This window comes from Impatiens glandulifera, chromosome 5 (genome assembly GCF_907164915.1).
Source record: "Impatiens glandulifera chromosome 5, dImpGla2.1, whole genome shotgun sequence".
In the NCBI taxonomy this organism is placed as follows: domain Eukaryota; kingdom Viridiplantae; phylum Streptophyta; class Magnoliopsida; order Ericales; family Balsaminaceae; genus Impatiens; species Impatiens glandulifera.
In genome coordinates, this window is record NC_061866.1 from 52,203,257 (window position 1) to 52,220,833 (window position 17,577).

Below are 17,577 nucleotides of genomic sequence, written 5' to 3' on the forward strand. Positions count from 1 at the left end.
TTTTTAACTAACTAATCTATATATATATAATGATGCTTAATTTTTAAAGTTTCCGGATTGCCGGGTCGAGAGCTGTGGTTAATTTGGATACTTGGGTCGGATTGTGGGTTGACCCGTTTTTAAATTTAAAACGGTTAAAAATAAAATTAAAAATGCTAGAGGTATGTTTCGAACTTGCAACCTAACAAAACAAGTACAACTCTTTAACCAACTAGGCTACAAAGACTTTATATTTTAAATTCAACACCAAATTTGATAAACGCGGGACGTTTTAATATTAATATAAGTTCAACTTTTTAACTAACTAATCTATATATATATAATGATGCTTAATTTTTAAAGTGTCCGGATTGCCGGGTCGAGAGCTGTGGTTAATTTGGATACTTGGGTCGGATTGTGGGTTGACCCGTTTTTAAATTTAAAACGGTTAAAAATAAAATTAAAAATGCTAGAGGTATGTTTCGAACTTGCAACCTAACAAAACAAGTACAACTCTTTAACCAACTAGGCTACAAAGACTTTATATTTTAAATTCAACACCAAATTTGATAAACGCGGGACGTTTTAATATTAATATAAGTTCAACTTTTTAACTAACTAATCTATATATATATAATAATGCTTAATTTTTAAAGTGTCCGGATTGCCGGGTCGAGAGTTGTGGTTAATTTGGATACTTGGTTCGGATTGTGGGTTGACCCGTTTTTAAATTTAAAACGGTTAAAAATAAAATTAAAAATGCTAGAGGTATGTTTCGAACTTGCAACCTAAGAAAACAAGTATAACTCTTTAACCAACTAGGCTACAAAGACTTTATATTTTAAATTCAACACCAAATTTGATAAACGCGGGACGTTTTAATATTAATATAAGTTCAACTTTTTAACTAACTAATCTATATATATATAATGATGCTTAATTTTTAAAGTTTCCGGATTGCCGGGTCGAGAGTTGTGGTTAATTTGGATACTTGGGTCGGATTGTGGATTGACCCGTTTTTAAATTTAAAACGGTTAAAAATAAAATTAAAAATGCTAGAGATATGTTTCGAACTTGCAACCTAACAAAACAAGTACAACTCTTTAACCAACTAGGCTACAAAGACTTTATATTTTAAATTCAACATCAAATTTGATAAACGCGGGACGTTTTAATATTAATATAAGTTCAACTTTTTAACTAACTAATCTATATATATATAATGATGCTTAATTTTTAAAGTGTCCGGATTGCCGGGTCGAGAGCTGTGGTTAATTTGGATACTTGGGTCGGATTGTGGGTTGACCCGTTTTTAAATTTAAAACGGTTAAAAATAAAATTAAAAATGCTAGAGGTATGTTTCGAACTTGCAACCTAAGAAAACAAGTACAACTCTTTAACCAACTAGGCTACAAAGACTTTATATTTTAAATTCAACACCAAATTTGATAAACGCGGGACGTTTTAATATTAATATAAGTTCAACTTTTTAACTAACTAATCTATATATATATAATGATGCTTAATTTTTAAAGTGTCCGGATTGCCGGGTCGAGAGTTGTGGTTAATTTGGATACTTGGTTCGGATTGTGGGTTGACCCGTTTTTAAATTTAAAACGGTTAAAAATAAAATTAAAAATGCTAGAGGTATGTTTCGAACTTGCAACCTAAGAAAACAAGTATAACTCTTTAACCAACTAGGCTACAAAGACTTTATATTTTAAATTCAACACCAAATTTGATAAACGCGGGACGTTTTAATATTAATATAAGTTCAACTTTTTAACTAACTAATCTATATATATATAATGATGCTTAATTTTTAAAGTTTCCGGATTGCCGGGTCGAGAGTTGTGGTTAATTTGGATACTTGGGTCGGATTGTGGATTGACCCGTTTTTAAATTTAAAACGGTTAAAAATAAAATTAAAAATGCTAGAGATATGTTTCGAACTTGCAACCTAACAAAACAAGTACAACTCTTTAACCAACTAGGCTACAAAGACTTTATATTTTAAATTCAACATCAAATTTGATAAACGCGGGACGTTTTAATATTAATATAAGTTCAACTTTTTAACTAACTAATCTATATATATATAATGATGCTTAATTTTTAAAGTGTCCGGATTGCCGGGTCGAGAGCTGTGGTTAATTTGGATACTTGGGTCGGATTGTGGGTTGACCCGTTTTTAAATTTAAAACGGTTAAAAATAAAATTAAAAATGCTAGAGGTATGTTTCGAACTTGCAACCTAAGAAAACAAGTACAACTCTTTAACCAACTAGGCTACAAAGACTTTATATTTTAAATTCAACACCAAATTTGATAAACGCGGGACGTTTTAATATTAATATAAGTTCAACTTTTTAACTAACTAATCTATATATATATAATGATGCTTAATTTTTAAAGTGTCCGGATTGCCGGGTCGAGAGCTGTGGTTAATTTGGATACTTGGTTCGGATTGTGGGTTGACCCGTTTTTAAATTTAAAACGGTTAAAAATAAAATTAAAAATGCTAGAGGTATGTTTCGAACTTGCAACCTAAGAAAACAAGTATAACTCTTTAACCAACTAGGCTACAAAGACTTTATATTTTAAATTCAACACCAAATTTGATAAACGCGGGACGTTTTAATATTAATATAAGTTCAACTTTTTAACTAACTAATCTATATATATATAATGATGCTTAATTTTTAAAGTTTCCGGATTGCCGGGTCGAGAGTTGTGGTTAATTTGGATACTTGGGTCGGATTGTGGATTGACCCGTTTTTAAATTTAAAACGGTTAAAAATAAAATTAAAAATGCTAGAGATATGTTTCGAACTTGCAACCTAACAAAACAAGTACAACTCTTTAACCAACTAGGCTACAAAGACTTTATATTTTAAATTCAACATCAAATTTGATAAACGCGGGACGTTTTAATATTAATATAAGTTCAACTTTTTAACTAACTAATCTATATATATATAATGATGCTTAATTTTTAAAGTGTCCGGATTGCCGGGTCGAGAGCTGTGGTTAATTTGGATACTTGGGTCGGATTGTGGGTTGACCCGTTTTTAAATTTAAAACGGTTAAAAATAAAATTAAAAATGCTAGAGGTATGTTTCGAACTTGCAACCTAAGAAAACAAGTACAACTCTTTAACCAACTAGGCTACAAAGACTTTATATTTTAAATTCAACACCAAATTTGATAAACGCGGGACGTTTTAATATTAATATAAGTTCAACTTTTTAACTAACTAATCTATATATATATAATGATGCTTAATTTTTAAAGTTTCCGGATTGCCGGGTCGAGAGCTGTGGTTAATTTGGATACTTGGGTCGGATTGTGGGTTGACCCGTTTTTAAATTTAAAACGGTTAAAAATAAAATTAAAAATGCTAGAGGTATGTTTCGAACTTGCAACCTAACAAAACAAGTACAACTCTTTAACCAACTAGGCTACAAAGACTTTATATTTTAAATTCAACACCAAATTTGATAAACGCGGGACGTTTTAATATTAATATAAGTTCAACTTTTTAACTAACTAATCTATATATATATAATGATGCTTAATTTTTAAAGTGTCCGGATTGCCGGGTCGAGAGCTGTGGTTAATTTGGATACTTGGGTCGGATTGTGGGTTGACCCGTTTTTAAATTTAAAACGGTTAAAAATAAAATTAAAAATGCTAGAGGTATGTTTCGAACTTTCAACCTAACAAAACAAGTACAACTCTTTAACCAACTAGGCTACAAAGACTTTATATTTTAAATTCAACACCAAATTTGATAAACGCGGGACGTTTTAATATTAATATAAGTTCAACTTTTTAACTAACTAATCTATATATATATAATGATGCTTAATTTTTAAAGTGTCCGGATTGCCGGGTCGAGAGCTGTGGTTAATTTGGATACTTGGTTCGGATTGTGGGTTGACCCGTTTTTAAATTTAAAACGGTTAAAAATAAAATTAAAAATGCTAGAGGTATGTTTCGAACTTGCAACCTAAGAAAACAAGTACAACTCTTTAACCAACTAGGCTACAAAGACTTTATATTTTAAATTCAACACCAAATTTGATAAACGCGGGACGTTTTAATATTAATATAAGTTCAACTTTTTAACTAACTAATCTATATATATATAATGATGCTTAATTTTTAAAGTTTCCGGATTGCCGGGTCGAGAGCTGTGGTTAATTTGGATACTTGGGTCGGATTGTGGATTGACCCGTTTTTAAATTTAAAACGGTTAAAAATAAAATTAAAAATGCTAGAGGTATGTTTCGAACTTGCAACCTAACAAAACAAGTACAACTCTTTAACCAACTAGGCTACAAAGACTTTATATTTTAAATTCAACATCAAATTTGATAAACGCGGGACGTTTTAATATTAATATAAGTTCAACTTTTTAACTAACTAATCTATATATATATAATGATGCTTAATTTTTAAAGTGTCCGGATTGCCTGGTCGAGAGCTGTGGTTAATTTGGATACTTGGGTCGGATTGTGGGTTGACCCGTTTTTAAATTTAAAACGGTTAAAAATAAAATTAAAAATGCTAGAGGTATGTTTCGAACTTGCAACCTAAGAAAACAAGTACAACTCTTTAACCAACTAGGCTACAAAGACTTTATATTTTAAATTCAACACCAAATTTTATAAACGCGGGACGTTTTAATATTAATATAAGTTCAACTTTTTAACTAACTAATATATAATGATGTTATCCGTAATTTTTTTTCACGGTTTTATATTGTTACTCGTGCAAATGCACGGGCTAAATGCTAGTTTCTATGAATTTTGAATTACGTGGATAATTTATTTATATATAGTTTTGAAGTTACCAGTAAACTTTGAAATAATCACGTCATAAAAGGTCAAACAAAATGCATGCCATAACAAGCTAATAGAAAAGCAGATACAGAGTAGGTGTACAAATTCATCCTAACTGAAAATCAATATATTCCTTGAACAAATAAATCGACATAAATCTATCCCTTTATTTATTTTCTGAAAGAACAGCAATGATAAATCTAGTTCCCAAACTGTTTATGTTTAAAGATTATTTAAACCCTAATAGTTTATGTAAATATACAAGAAATTAAATTAATCAATATTATATATCCGCAATTGTCACACTTTTGTCATAATAATCTAGAAAACAATTAAACAAGGGTTTCACCTACTGGACAGGAAATGTTTTGTATTTATTCTTCTTCTTATTTATGACTAGCAAGAACTATATGAAAAATGAGACAGATTGAAGTAGAAACAAATTTTAGGTCAATAATTATGCTTGTAAAGTGTAAACTATGTACAGAATGATCCATTCAGCATTCTTTGCAAAACTTGATTCAGTCAAGTTCAAGATCCTTATAAACATGAAATTAACAGATCATACACTATTGATGTTGCTATGAAGGCAGAGAATCTGACCATCGTCTCTTGACTTCCGATTTTGATCGAACTTCTTTGAGCTTTCCATCTGTCCCATAATCCCTCTCCATAACAAGGTTGATGCCTTCATCCGAATACCATCCAACTCCTACACACAAGGTACCATCTTTGTTCACATCCACATAGCCGGTTATGCCTCCAGGTAGCCAAAGTATGGTTGCATCTTGCATGTCTTGAAACTCCTCTTCCCCAAAATAAATGAGATTTTCAGGCAAGTTTCTCTTCTTTAAGGTCTCTGTACAAAGATATACATATGGTGTGTTACTACTATCCCCGAGTATAACATCTTCCTCATCATATATGGGCGTGGCACTCATTTCAAACACCTTCCACTGCCCAGTTAGATGTGACGGTTGAATCCTTTTTCTCTCCGAAAATGGCTTCATGTCTAGCTCCACATCGCTGCAACAACAGTTCATCGGTTGGCATGTTTACTATTTTTTGCAACTTTTACCTCCGAAGTCTAGCATAGGAGATAAGTTTTAGAGATACCTTTCATCAGGAATATTGACAGGGCTAACCCACTGTTCTTCATAAACAGCAACTCTCATAATCTGGATGTCTGAACCCCCATTACTGAATTCTATGGTATGAACAATTCTCATCCTTTTGTGACACCCTTTAACCAAACACTGGTGCAACAAATACTTAAAATAGTTAAAGCTTATTCCTTTCTCAGAGATGCACATAGAGAAAATGTTGAATATTGTTCTCCTTATATTGATAACATCTCCACACAAAGTTATTGCACTTTTACTTAAAACTGTCAGGGGAGACTTCTACTCTGGTTTTAAAAGGTCATATTTGGTGTAATGCAAAGTAGACTATAAACCATTAGATCAGATAAAGACGTTACTTGTTCAAACTTGAAAGTTGGGTTAAGGTAGTAAGTTGACTCAGCTGCTTCACCAACAGGAATATCCATAGGACCTCTTGAGAAAGACCCGTCCTGCAACACAACAAAAGCAAACAATGAACTTTTCTTCTTTCCTTAAGGAGAAGACTAATAACTCTTCAACCATGGTATCTTGAGCGAGAAACCAAGAGTTACCTCGAAGAAAACTAGACCAGGCTCCGAACCCATTGCCATTACATCTTCTTCCATCAGATCACTAGCTTTAAAGTCGAAAGACTCAAATTTGGGTAAAGAAACACCTATAGACTTTCCTTTACTTTCTCCATTCGGATTCAGTGTCACCCAATTGACTTCTCTTTTGATCTGAGATTCAACTACTTCAGAAGATAATGGAACTGCCTGTATACGTGACAATGTATAGCAATCATAAAGGTTATCATGTTTACTCCCAATCGCAATTGGTTCCATTTCAGCTGTCATAGGTGAAAAAACTGCCCCAACTCCCTTCCATATGCCACTAACACTACTAGCAAATGTTTTCCAAACAGGTAAGATAACAGGTTCCTGTGAAAACGAATTCACTTCTTCATTCATTCATACAAGGAACACTTTATGTTAACCTTAAACATTCAAATTTCGAAATGAAATCACCTGTGTTTGAAGAACAGTCTCAACCTCAATCAACATAGCGCCAGAGACCATAACCTTATCACTCTTAGACCTTTTCCTCACCTTCTTCCCTCTCTTCCCCCTTCTCCTCTGAACAACATTTCCGTTCTCTGAGTTCGCAATGTCGTTATCTACGCTCCAAACGTTGTCTTTTCCCTTGGCGTTCACTCTATCCCTACCCTTGGCGTTCCGATTACGGTCACCGCCGTTGAAATTGCAGGAAAAGAGAGGATAGAGTTTCTGGGTAGAGAAGACAGTCGTCGAGGATGGAGAAGATAAGAGAGAGTGGTGGGTGCGGAAGCCGAGAAGTTTGTGGTAGTGTGAAGTGGGTATGGTCTTACAGTTGCAGGCATCAATGAATGGAGAATACATTATAGTATTGAGAAGAAGAGATTAGATGGAAAAATGGTGGGTTTTGGTGATGAATTTTTAGGGTTTCAGTTCCAAATTCGTCATCAGATGCTCCGATGCTTGTAGCTCTGTCCTTGCCGTCGTCTGTATAGAGACTTTCCAAGGTTATTTCTATTTTCTATTTTAGATTATTAATGCATTATTCAAATTTTATACATTATATAATAAATATAAAAATAAGTCCTTATAAATATACTTAGCAAAAAAAAAAAATTTAATATATATATTTATTTATTTAAACAGTTAGGAGCTCTAATCCGGTGTCTTTCTTTGTTGCATCACATTATTTAAATTATTAAAATGTTTACTTTCTATCTTAAACTATTATTTTTTATTTATACTTATTTAAAATTACTACCATCATTATTTTTTAAATAATTTTAAATTATTGAAATAATCCGTTTTAAATAATCCGTTTAAATAATTTAGTAATTTAGTTTAATTTATTTTAAACTAGTTCTAAAATAAATAATAAATATTTTCTTAACTTATATTTTATTTTTAATACTATTATTTTAAAAAGAAATTGTACAAATATAATAATTAACTTCAATTATTTTATTGGATATATTTAAAAAAAAATGAATTGAAATATACAAAATTAACAGAGTTATCCGTTTGAATGTAAAATCGAATTATTTTGATATGAAAATTGGTTTGCATATTTCTCCCCCAAATACTTGTATTCATCATATCATCATCGATTGTTGCTCAAAATCCCTTCTCTAATGTTTGGCCGGTCCAAGTCCGACAAAAGTAACTACGACCAATTCTGGCCCTACCTCCAGACACTTTTTTCCCGGCAAAAGTGTTATAAGTTACGTAAGTGTTGACGTTTGCCTCAAATGAAACTAGACCGGATTCCGAGCACAGACAGATGATGCTGAGGTAATCGTCTTATTTTAATCATTTTACAGATAATCGAATCTCTAAGAGATCCCTTTTTAAGCACTAAATTCTGATACTTTTTCAAGCTTTCATTCATAGCTTGCAGGCAGCAGCATATCATGAGAAGAAACGAAGGAGACGAAGCGATCCCTGATCAAATGGATGTCATTCCTCTTCTCACTCCCTATAAGTTGGGAAATTTCCACCTCTCACATAGGCAAGCATACTTGGGTTTTGTCTGTTTTTTTTTTTTGCCTGACAGGTGTTCGATGAAAATCCCAAACCAGGATTTCAGAGAAAACGTATGCTTTCTTTTCTCTGTCTAAAACCTAGTTTTTACATTGGCAGGGTTGTTTTGGCACCAAAGACAAGACAAAGATCTTACAACAATGTTCCTCAACCACATGCTATCTTGTATTACTCACAAAGAACTACAAATGGTGGTCTTCTCATATCAGAGGCTACTGGAATATCAAACACTGCACAAGGGTATAATCACATCTAATAATAGCAAGAGAATTTTCAACTTATGATATTGATTTAGCTTTTTTTTTATATATATTTTAAGGTATCCAGACACACCTGGTATTTGGACAAAGGGACAAATTGAAGCTTGGAAACCAATTGTGAATGCTGTCCATGAAAAAGGTGGAACCTTTTTTTGTCAGATTGTGCACATTGGAAGAGTTTCAAATTCAGGTAACATTAACCAATTCGATGTTGAAGTTATGGATCCATTTGATTATAACCCAAACTAGCTAATTGGTTTATATAAATATCTGATTCAGATTTTCAGCCGAATGGACAAGCTCCGATTTCTAGCTCCTACAAGACATTGTCTCCGAAGCTTCAAAGTAATGGCATGGATATTGCTCGCTTTACACCTCCACGAGGGTTGAGGACAGAAGAGGTTCCTGAAATTGTTAATGACTTTAGGGTTGCAGCCAGAAATGCTATAGAAGCTGGTAAGTTATATATATTACAGAATTGGTCTTATTATTTGAAATATGAATAATAATAATATCAAACTGATCATGTAGGATTTGATGGTGTTGAGATCCATGGGGCTCATGGTTTCCTTATTGATCAATTCCTCAAAGACCAAATCAACGACAGAACAGACAAATATGGAGGTTCTTTGGAAAACCGTTGTCGATTTGCCCTCGAAATTGTTGAAGCTTTAGTAAACGAACTAGGAGCTGGGAGAGTTGGTATAAGGTTTTCTCCCTTCAATAACTTCATGGAATCGGACGACTCAGATCCTATGAGTTTAGGCCTTTACTTGGCTGAAGCCTTGAACAAGTATGATATCGCATACTGCCACATGGTTGAACCGATAATCAAAACTGCTGAAGAAAAATGTGAACGCCCGTATAGTCTTGTTCCCATGAGGAAGGCTTTCAAGGGGACTTTTATTGCGACTGGAGGATATGTAAGAGATAATGGGAATGAAGCCATAAGTGAGAACCGAGCTGATCTTGTCGGTTATGGACGTTGGTTCTTGTCGAATCCAGATTTGCCACTCAGGTTCAAGCTTAATGCACCCCTCAGTAAATACCATCGAGAAACATTTTACACGTCTGACTCTGTTTTCGGCTACACTGATTACCCGTTTCTTGAAACTGATAAATGTTAATATAGTAAAAAATTGTATCCTAATAAGTGTTATGATGAGAATTGAATTTCTTGTCCAACCAAGCTTGTAAGGTAAGAATATGTTGTAAAATATTTGGATAGATCTATGGCTTTACCTTTTAAAATTTCAAAAGTACATATCTTGTTTGAAATTAAGGGTTATTGTTTGGTTGGACGTGAAAAAATAAATAGAAACAACTACATAATAAATTATATATCAGCATAATGAATATATCAATACAAAGATAGATAGATAGATAGATAGATATCTTTGTATTGATATATTATTCAAATGTTTTTTAATTTGCTATGTATTTTCTGGTTTCACATTCTTTGTAGAGTCTCAATTCCACTGGGATGGGGCCAATAAATGTGACACGTCAATTTTTATTATTATTCTATCATCAATTAAGTTATTAATCAAATAAATTATATATTAAATTTTAATAATATTATACAAATAAATAAACAAAAAGTATTATATCTAGTTCTTTTAGATGTGTTTTTGCTATCTTCTCATTTAGTTTGTTTTTTCTCTTGTTTCTAGTTAATCTATAATGTCTCAAACAATTATTTCAAAAATAATATTAGATTATGGGACTTAAACTCTAACACAAGTAAAAGATTTATTAAACTAGAATAACATTTTAAAGAAATAAATTATAAAAATGTCTAATCGTGAGAGAAGATTATTATTATTCAATTATTCATAAAAAAAAATATGTATTAAATTTATATAAAAAAATTTGACAAGTTAAAATATGATAAATAAAATATTAGAAATACAATTAAATATTTTTAATTCTAAATAAATTTGACTTGTTTTTTATTGTAAATATTTATTGAAGATGTTATTATGGTACAATAATTATCCATAATATATATATATGAGTAATGATAGAGAGCGGGAAAAAAGTTATCAGGAATGTATAGGGAATGAGGTGTTAATTTTTAATTGGACTGAAAATCTGGAAATTCTCTTTCCGATTAAAAAGTGACACCTCATTCCCTATACATTTCTGTCAACTTTTTTTTCGCTCTCTATCATTACTCTATATTGAAATGTTTTAGGACATTTAAAAAAAAAAGTAAAAAAATTAGCAAACTCAAAAAAGAGTATTTTTGCTAATCAAGATTTGATTTGACTTAAAATGGGAATGAGACATTTATAGATAAGGATTATAAGGTAGTGAAAGTTCCATATAAAGGAAGAAACGGATGAGAAGAAGCAATCCCTGATCAAATGGAAGTGATCCCTCTTCTAACTCCCTACAACATGGGAATTTTCCATCTTTCACATAGGTACCTCAATCCTAAATGGTTACTGTCGGTTTTTGCTTCTTGCTCTTTTCATTTTGGCACTTCACCTGTCCTGATTCATTTACATTTCTGATCATGGTTTCATCACAAATTCAATCTTGGAGGATATATGCATGCATCAAACGGTTTCTTTAAACTTTTATAGCTTCAATTTCTTTCATTGGCAGAGTTGTTTTGGCACCATTGTCAAGACAAAGATCTTACAACAATGTTCCTCAACCACATGCCATCTTATATTACTCACAAAGAACTACCAAAGGAGGCCTTCTCATATCAGAGGCTACCGGAGTATCAAACACTGCACAAGGGTACTTTTCTCCTTCAAATGTAAACAATTTTCATGTCAATGATTCACTTTCTTTTTTTCTATTTTAAGGTATCCAGATACACCAGGTATCTGGACAAAGGATCAAACTGAAGCATGGAGACCTATTGTGGATGCTGTCCATGAAAAAGGTGGAATCTTCTTTTGTCAAATTTGGCACGCTGGAAGAGTTTCAAATTCAGGTCTCCAATCTATGCTTACTCATTTGTTTCTTGAACATTCACCAATTAGATTATGGCCAAATTCATGGTTTTTTTTTTTGTTTTGTTCAGATTTTCAGCCAAATGGGCAATCTCCAATTTCTAGCACCAACAAGGTATTGACTCCACAGCTTCTCACCAATGGTATTGACTTTGCACAATTTACACCTCCCCGGAGGTTGAGTACTGAAGAGATTCCTGAAATTGTTAATGACTTTAAACTTGCAGCCAGAAATGCTATAGATGCTGGTAAGTCTAATTATGATTTGAACCAAAACCCACATGGGTAAGTAAGTTAACTCATGTGGGTTGATTGAATAATTGTAGGATTTGATGGTGTTGAGATCCATGGAGCTCATGGTTACCTAATAGACCAATTCCTGAAAGACCAAATCAATGACAGAACTGACTCATATGGAGGGTCTTTAGAGAACCGTTGTCGATTTGGATTGGAAGTAGTCGAAGCTATAGTAAATGAAATAGGAGCAGACAGAGTTGGTATAAGGCTTTCTCCCTTTGCTAACTACAATGAATCGGGTGATTCAAATCCTGAAGCTTTAGGTTTGTTTTTGGCTGAAGCATTGAACAAGTATGGTATAGCATATTGTCATATGGTTGAACCGAGAATGAAAACTGCTGGAGAAAAAAGTGAATGCCGGGGGGATAGTCTTGGTCCAATGAGGAAGGTTTTCAATGGGAGTTTTATAGTGGCGGGAGGATATGAAAGAGAAGATGGAAATGAAGTCATAAGTGAGAACCGTGCGGATCTTGTTGCTTATGGTCGGTTGTTCTTGTCGAATCCAGATTTACCGCTCAGGTTTAAACTTAATGCACCTCTTAACAAATACAATCGAGAAACCTTTTACATACCTGACCCGGTTGTCGGATACACTGATTATCCGTTTCTTGAAATTGAACCTTAATATTTTGGTTGAAGGATCTCAATTATAATTTGTTTACCGTTTACAATCTTTATTATCTGTTATGGACAGTTTTTCTCTGATATTACATGTAATTGATATATGATAGAAGGAACGTTAATTTATATTATGTATTGGAATAGTATAAATATAATTAAATATATAAAATTATTAATATATTTATTTATTTATTTATTTTTAATAATAAAACTGTTAATTTTTTATGTATTATAGTAAAAAAAATTGTTTATATAATTTTATTATTATAAAAAAATATTTTTTTTATAGAAAACATGGTATAAACGATAATAGAACTGGACAATAATGATAATAAAAATTATCCTTAAAGTAAAACGAGATAGGAATAATTCTGATCTGTCGTATTGTTATCCCTAATTACAACGACATGACATTTCACCACCCGGAATCGTGGTCACCCATGATCTTTCATAATAATAAATAAAGATCATTTTAAAAAACTCAATTTAATTCAGTTATTTATGAAATAAGAACTCATAATACATTTAAAAAGTATAAACTTTCTAGCATATGAATATAAACAAGCATATGAATATAAACAGTGAATGTTATTTGAATAAATTAGAGCTATGTGATTTACCATAATATAAGAAAAAAAATTTAAGATATTGAACTTAATGTAAATATATATATATATATATACAATGTTAATTTTAAAACTATTAGACTAATAATATAATTTAAAATATTTGAATACATAATAAGTAACCATTTTGTTTTTAACTTAAACCTATTAAACTTTCTACCTGGATAGGTCGGTGTTAATGATTATATATATATATATATATATTGATGCTTAATTTTGAAAGTGACTGAATTATCGGGTCGAGAGTTGTGGTTAATTTGGATATATATGTGGGAGTTAATGGATACTTTGGTTGACCTGTCCATAAACTTAAAACGGTTAAAAATAAAATTAAAAATGTTATAGGTATATTTTGATCCGTGTGCAACGCAAGAAATCTTCTTAGTTCTAACTAATAATATATATATACAAATCAATTTAAACTAAGTTATTATTTTTTAATTTTAATGTTAAAATATTAATTTTTTTTTTAGAAAAATACATAAAAATTATATAGGCCCACAACCACATCCAACCTTGTGGTCGGATGAAATTTGACCAATAAGTTATGTTGGGACCAAACGTGGTTGTTGAGAGATTGATTGATACTACTAAAAAAGAATTTCTACTCCTATTTTTTTTTTAACTTATTATTATTTTTTTGAATCTTAATTTCTTTTTTTTTTTGTTATGATTGGTAATGATGTTTAATGGAAATTTATTTAATTTGAGTGCATAATTAAAAATAAATAAAAAATAAAGTTATTTTGTTACAAGATTCAACCTTTGCATATGTTGGTGTTGGATTGGGTGTTTGACCATTTTTACTATCTCTTTCAGCTAATAAATTTGAACTATTTTGGCGACTCAAAATTTGATTTGTTCTCTTTTTTTTTTTCTCCGCCAATCAATATATTAATAGCTAAGGACCGGCCTTTGATGTAAAATGGGAACCAAACTCCTATGTGTATTACGTAAGTGTTGACGTTTGGACCAGATGAAACTGGACCCTTTTCCGAACACAGACACTAGGTGATGAGCTAATCAAACTTCACCCTTTTCAAACGGGTCCACATTTGATTCCCAATCTGGGTTGAACAGGAAGGAATCTCCTCCTTTTTAAGCTCGAAATTACATTACATTTTTCATTCAGTGTCTCAAATCTCCACATATATTAGCTGCCATGGGAAGAAACGGAGAAGAACCCATCCCTGATCAAATGGAAACGATCCCTCTTCTCACTCCTTACAAGATGGGTAATTTCCAGCTCTCACATAGGTAACTCCTCCTCCTTCCTCTGCCTTGACCAAATCATGTTTTTTTCCTTTCCCTAAAACAAACTTGTCTGTCAATTGTTCGATGAAATTCTTAAAAGTTTGTCTCTGAAAAAACCCTGCATTTCTCTGTCAAGTGTTGACAACCTGATTCATTTGCATTTCTGGTGGTTTCATCTTACTTTTGTGAGAGATAAATAGAAAGAAGAACAAATTCAATCTTGGATATGCATAAAACGGTTTCTTTGTACTTTTAGAGCTTTAATAATGTTTGGGTAGTGAACATTTTGTTCATTTATTTTCATGTTTCTTGTGGCAGAATTGTTTTGGCACCATTGACAAGACAAAGATCTTATAACAATGTTCCTCAACAACATGCCATCTTGTATTACTCACAGAGAACTACAAATGGTGGTCTTCTCATATCAGAGGCTACTGGGGTATCAAACACTGCACAAGGGTAAAAAAATCACATCTAATAATAGCAAGAGAATTTTCAAGTTGTGATATTGATTCAGTTTTTTCTTTTTCTTTTCTTTTGTAAGGTATCCAGAAACACCTGGTATTTGGACAAAGGAGCAAACTGAAGCATGGAAACCCATTGTGGAAGCTGTCCATGAAAAAGGTGGAATCTTCTTTTGTCAAATTTGGCATGTCGGAAGAGTTTCAAATTCAGGTAATTCTTATGTTGTAGTTAGTTTCGGCTTAGAATGAGTAAGATTAACTTACTTGTTCTTGATTGAACATTAACCAATTGATGATGTTGAAGTTTTTGTATCATTTAATCTTTGATTGTGTGTCAGGAAAGTTCTATATGATCCTGTCTTCTGAAAATGGTTTTACTAGCATACAGTTTTTTTGAAGTTTCGCAAAATGACTGTTATAAATCTCTTCAGGTTTTCAGCCAAATGGACAATCTCCAATTTCTAGCACCGACAAGGCATTGACTCCACAGCTTCGGAGCAATGGTATCGACGTTGCACAATTTACACCTCCCCGAAGGTTGAGTACTGAAGAGATTCCTGAAATTGTTAATGACTTTAGACTTGCAGCCAGAAATGCTATAGATGCTGGTAAGTTCATTCCTGGATTAGTCTAGTTATTATTTGAACCAGAACTCACATGGGTAAGTAAGATAACTCATGTGGTTTGATTGAATATGTGTAGGATTTGATGGTATTGAGATCCATGGAGCTCATGGTTACCTAATAGACCAATTCCTGAAAGACCAAATCAATGACAGAACCGACGCATATGGAGGATCTTTAGAGAACCGTTGTCGATTTGCATTGGAAGTAGTTGAAGCAATAGTAAACGAAATAGGAGCAGACAGAGTCGGTATAAGGCTTTCTCCCTTTGCTAGTTACATGGAATCAGGCGACTCAAATCCTAAAGCTTTAGGACTCTACTTGGTTGAAGCATTGAACAAGTATGGTATAGCCTATTGCCACATGATTGAACCGAGAATGAAAACTGTTGGAGAAAAAAGCGAATGCCCGCATAGTCTTGTTCCCATGAGGAAGGTTTTCAATGGGACTTTTATTTCGGCTGGAGGATATGTAAGAGAGGATGGGAATGAAGCCATAAGTGAGAATCGTACTGATCTTGTTGCTTATGGTCGTTGGTTCTTGTCGAATCCAGATTTACCACTCAGGTTCAAGCTTAACGCACCTCTCAACAAGTACAATCGAGAAACATTTTACACACTCGACCCGGTTGTTGGCTACACTGATTATCCGTTTCTAGATATTCAAGCTTAATAATATAGTAACAATGTTATCCGGTCTATCATTTTTCTTTGAAGATTTGGTTTAAAATTGGATGTCAGTTCCATTGGTTGCAGTTGAAATAAAATGCACTTGCTTATTATTATTGTTGCTAAATTTTGTTTACCAATATATTATGCTCCCTTGCAGATTCTTTTACCCTTTTGGGTAAAGTCAAATTCTTGTGAAAATAAAAAAAATAAGATATTTTATTATATATTGCAGGTTTGTTTTGAAGAGATGAAACCATAACACTTATTTATATGTTATGGCTTGTTGTTACATCAAATAAAGAAAGGGGAGAGAAATAATAATGTACAAAAATGGTAGAACATTTCTGTATCAACTTTATATTGATAAAAGAGAATGAAAAAGAAATAGGTCAAATTCTCGCAAGTAGAGTCATGATAAGTTAGTTTTATGTTTTAAGTTTAAAATAAGTTAAAATATTATTGTTATAATTTTTTTTATATTTAACATGTGCATGCTTCATAGATAAAAAAATGAGGAAAAAACATTATCTTATAAAATAGAAGGTTTCTTCGTTTAAACATGAAAATAGATTTACAAGGTAGAAATAAACAAACTTAATTACAAATATATATAGTTCTGATTTTACATAAAGAATAATTCATAAAAATCATATAACTAATGAGGGACAAATTTTTACTCCTTGAGGGTAGGATCACAACTATAGTCCGGTTCGCAGTTTTCAACGAATTGATCTGTTATGGTTTTTTTTTCCAGTAGTCAACTACCGGAGATAAGGAAGGGATAATATTTGTGTTCTCGCTCCGATCTCATCCTATTTTGTCCCGAACACTAATAAACACAATTAATATGATAAGAGTTTTAAATTTATTTATAATAATATAATTTTTCAATATATTACAATATAAATAGTATTAAACAATTCATTATATAATTTAATAAAAAAAATCTTTATTTTTTATAGAAAATGTGATATAACGGTGCCTGACAGGGATTCCCCGAAATCGAACGGGATGAGATGGTAATAAAACAAAATCCTTGAAGTTGAATGAGACGGAGATGATAAACGAATTTTCCGTACTGATCTGTCCCATTGTCGTCTCTACGTAAAATTGATTTATGACTTTCACGATTTTGAGTACTTTAGTAAAGTCGAGAATCATATAATTTATGTTTGAAGAAGTAAATTTAAGATGTATCTAATGTTAATGCACAACTTTAAACTTAGAATATAAAATAGGAGATCTTATTTCAAAACCACTAAATACA

General features: G+C 32.1%; 4 protein-coding genes across 4 annotated transcripts; 3 read left to right on the forward strand and 1 right to left on the reverse strand.

Annotated features, from left to right (window-relative positions):
* Positions 1-5,258: 5,258 nt before the first annotated feature.
* LOC124938731 lies at positions 5,259-7,485 on the reverse strand. Its single transcript, XM_047479230.1, has 5 exons — positions 6,957-7,485; positions 6,501-6,869; positions 6,306-6,398; positions 5,942-6,081; positions 5,259-5,851 (listed from the first exon to the last, which is right to left on the reverse strand). The coding sequence occupies exons 1-5, from the start codon at positions 7,344-7,346 to the stop codon at positions 5,407-5,409; spliced, it is 1,437 nt and encodes a 478-aa protein (XP_047335186.1). The 5' UTR covers positions 7,347-7,485; the 3' UTR covers positions 5,259-5,406.
* An 887-nt stretch (positions 7,486-8,372) lies between these two features.
* On the forward strand, positions 8,373-10,013 carry LOC124937576 (putative 12-oxophytodienoate reductase 11). Its single transcript, XM_047477861.1, has 5 exons — positions 8,373-8,490; positions 8,622-8,762; positions 8,842-8,972; positions 9,062-9,238; positions 9,314-10,013. Exons 1-5 carry the CDS (start codon positions 8,393-8,395, stop codon positions 9,907-9,909), a joined length of 1,143 nt encoding a protein of 380 aa, XP_047333817.1. The 5' UTR covers positions 8,373-8,392; the 3' UTR covers positions 9,910-10,013.
* A 1,057-nt stretch (positions 10,014-11,070) lies between these two features.
* On the forward strand, positions 11,071-12,798 carry LOC124937575 (putative 12-oxophytodienoate reductase 11). The gene is made up of 5 exons (XM_047477860.1): positions 11,071-11,210; positions 11,396-11,536; positions 11,605-11,735; positions 11,826-12,002; positions 12,081-12,798. The coding sequence occupies exons 1-5, from the start codon at positions 11,152-11,154 to the stop codon at positions 12,674-12,676; spliced, it is 1,104 nt and encodes a 367-aa protein (XP_047333816.1). The 5' UTR covers positions 11,071-11,151; the 3' UTR covers positions 12,677-12,798.
* A 1,517-nt stretch (positions 12,799-14,315) lies between these two features.
* On the forward strand, positions 14,316-16,420 carry LOC124937574 (12-oxophytodienoate reductase 2-like). Its single transcript, XM_047477859.1, has 5 exons — positions 14,316-14,555; positions 14,871-15,011; positions 15,097-15,227; positions 15,448-15,624; positions 15,719-16,420. The coding sequence occupies exons 1-5, from the start codon at positions 14,461-14,463 to the stop codon at positions 16,309-16,311; spliced, it is 1,137 nt and encodes a 378-aa protein (XP_047333815.1). The 5' UTR covers positions 14,316-14,460; the 3' UTR covers positions 16,312-16,420.
* The last annotated feature ends 1,157 nt before the right edge of the window (positions 16,421-17,577 follow it).

Coding starts and splice junctions, on each gene's coding strand:
- LOC124938731 (XM_047479230.1), bottom strand. CDS start 7,346: ATGTATTCTCCATTCATTGATGCCTGCAACTGTAAGACCATACCCACT. Junction 6,870..6,956: donor AGACTGTTCTTCAAACACAG/GTGATTTCATTT, acceptor TCGTTTTCACAG/GAACCTGTTATCTTACCTGT. Junction 6,399..6,500: donor CTGGTCTAGTTTTCTTCGAG/GTAACTCTTGGT, acceptor GTTGTGTTGCAG/GACGGGTCTTTCTCAAGAGG.
- LOC124937576 (XM_047477861.1), top strand. CDS start 8,393: ATGAGAAGAAACGAAGGAGACGAAGCGATCCCTGATCAAATGGATGTC. Junction 8,491..8,621: donor AATTTCCACCTCTCACATAG/GCAAGCATACTT, acceptor TTACATTGGCAG/GGTTGTTTTGGCACCAAAGA. Junction 8,763..8,841: donor ATATCAAACACTGCACAAGG/GTATAATCACAT, acceptor ATATATTTTAAG/GTATCCAGACACACCTGGTA.
- LOC124937575 (XM_047477860.1), top strand. CDS start 11,152: ATGGAAGTGATCCCTCTTCTAACTCCCTACAACATGGGAATTTTCCAT. Junction 11,537..11,604: donor GTATCAAACACTGCACAAGG/GTACTTTTCTCC, acceptor TTCTATTTTAAG/GTATCCAGATACACCAGGTA. Junction 11,736..11,825: donor TGGAAGAGTTTCAAATTCAG/GTCTCCAATCTA, acceptor TGTTTTGTTCAG/ATTTTCAGCCAAATGGGCAA.
- LOC124937574 (XM_047477859.1), top strand. CDS start 14,461: ATGGGAAGAAACGGAGAAGAACCCATCCCTGATCAAATGGAAACGATC. Junction 15,012..15,096: donor GTATCAAACACTGCACAAGG/GTAAAAAAATCA, acceptor TTCTTTTGTAAG/GTATCCAGAAACACCTGGTA. Junction 15,228..15,447: donor CGGAAGAGTTTCAAATTCAG/GTAATTCTTATG, acceptor AAATCTCTTCAG/GTTTTCAGCCAAATGGACAA.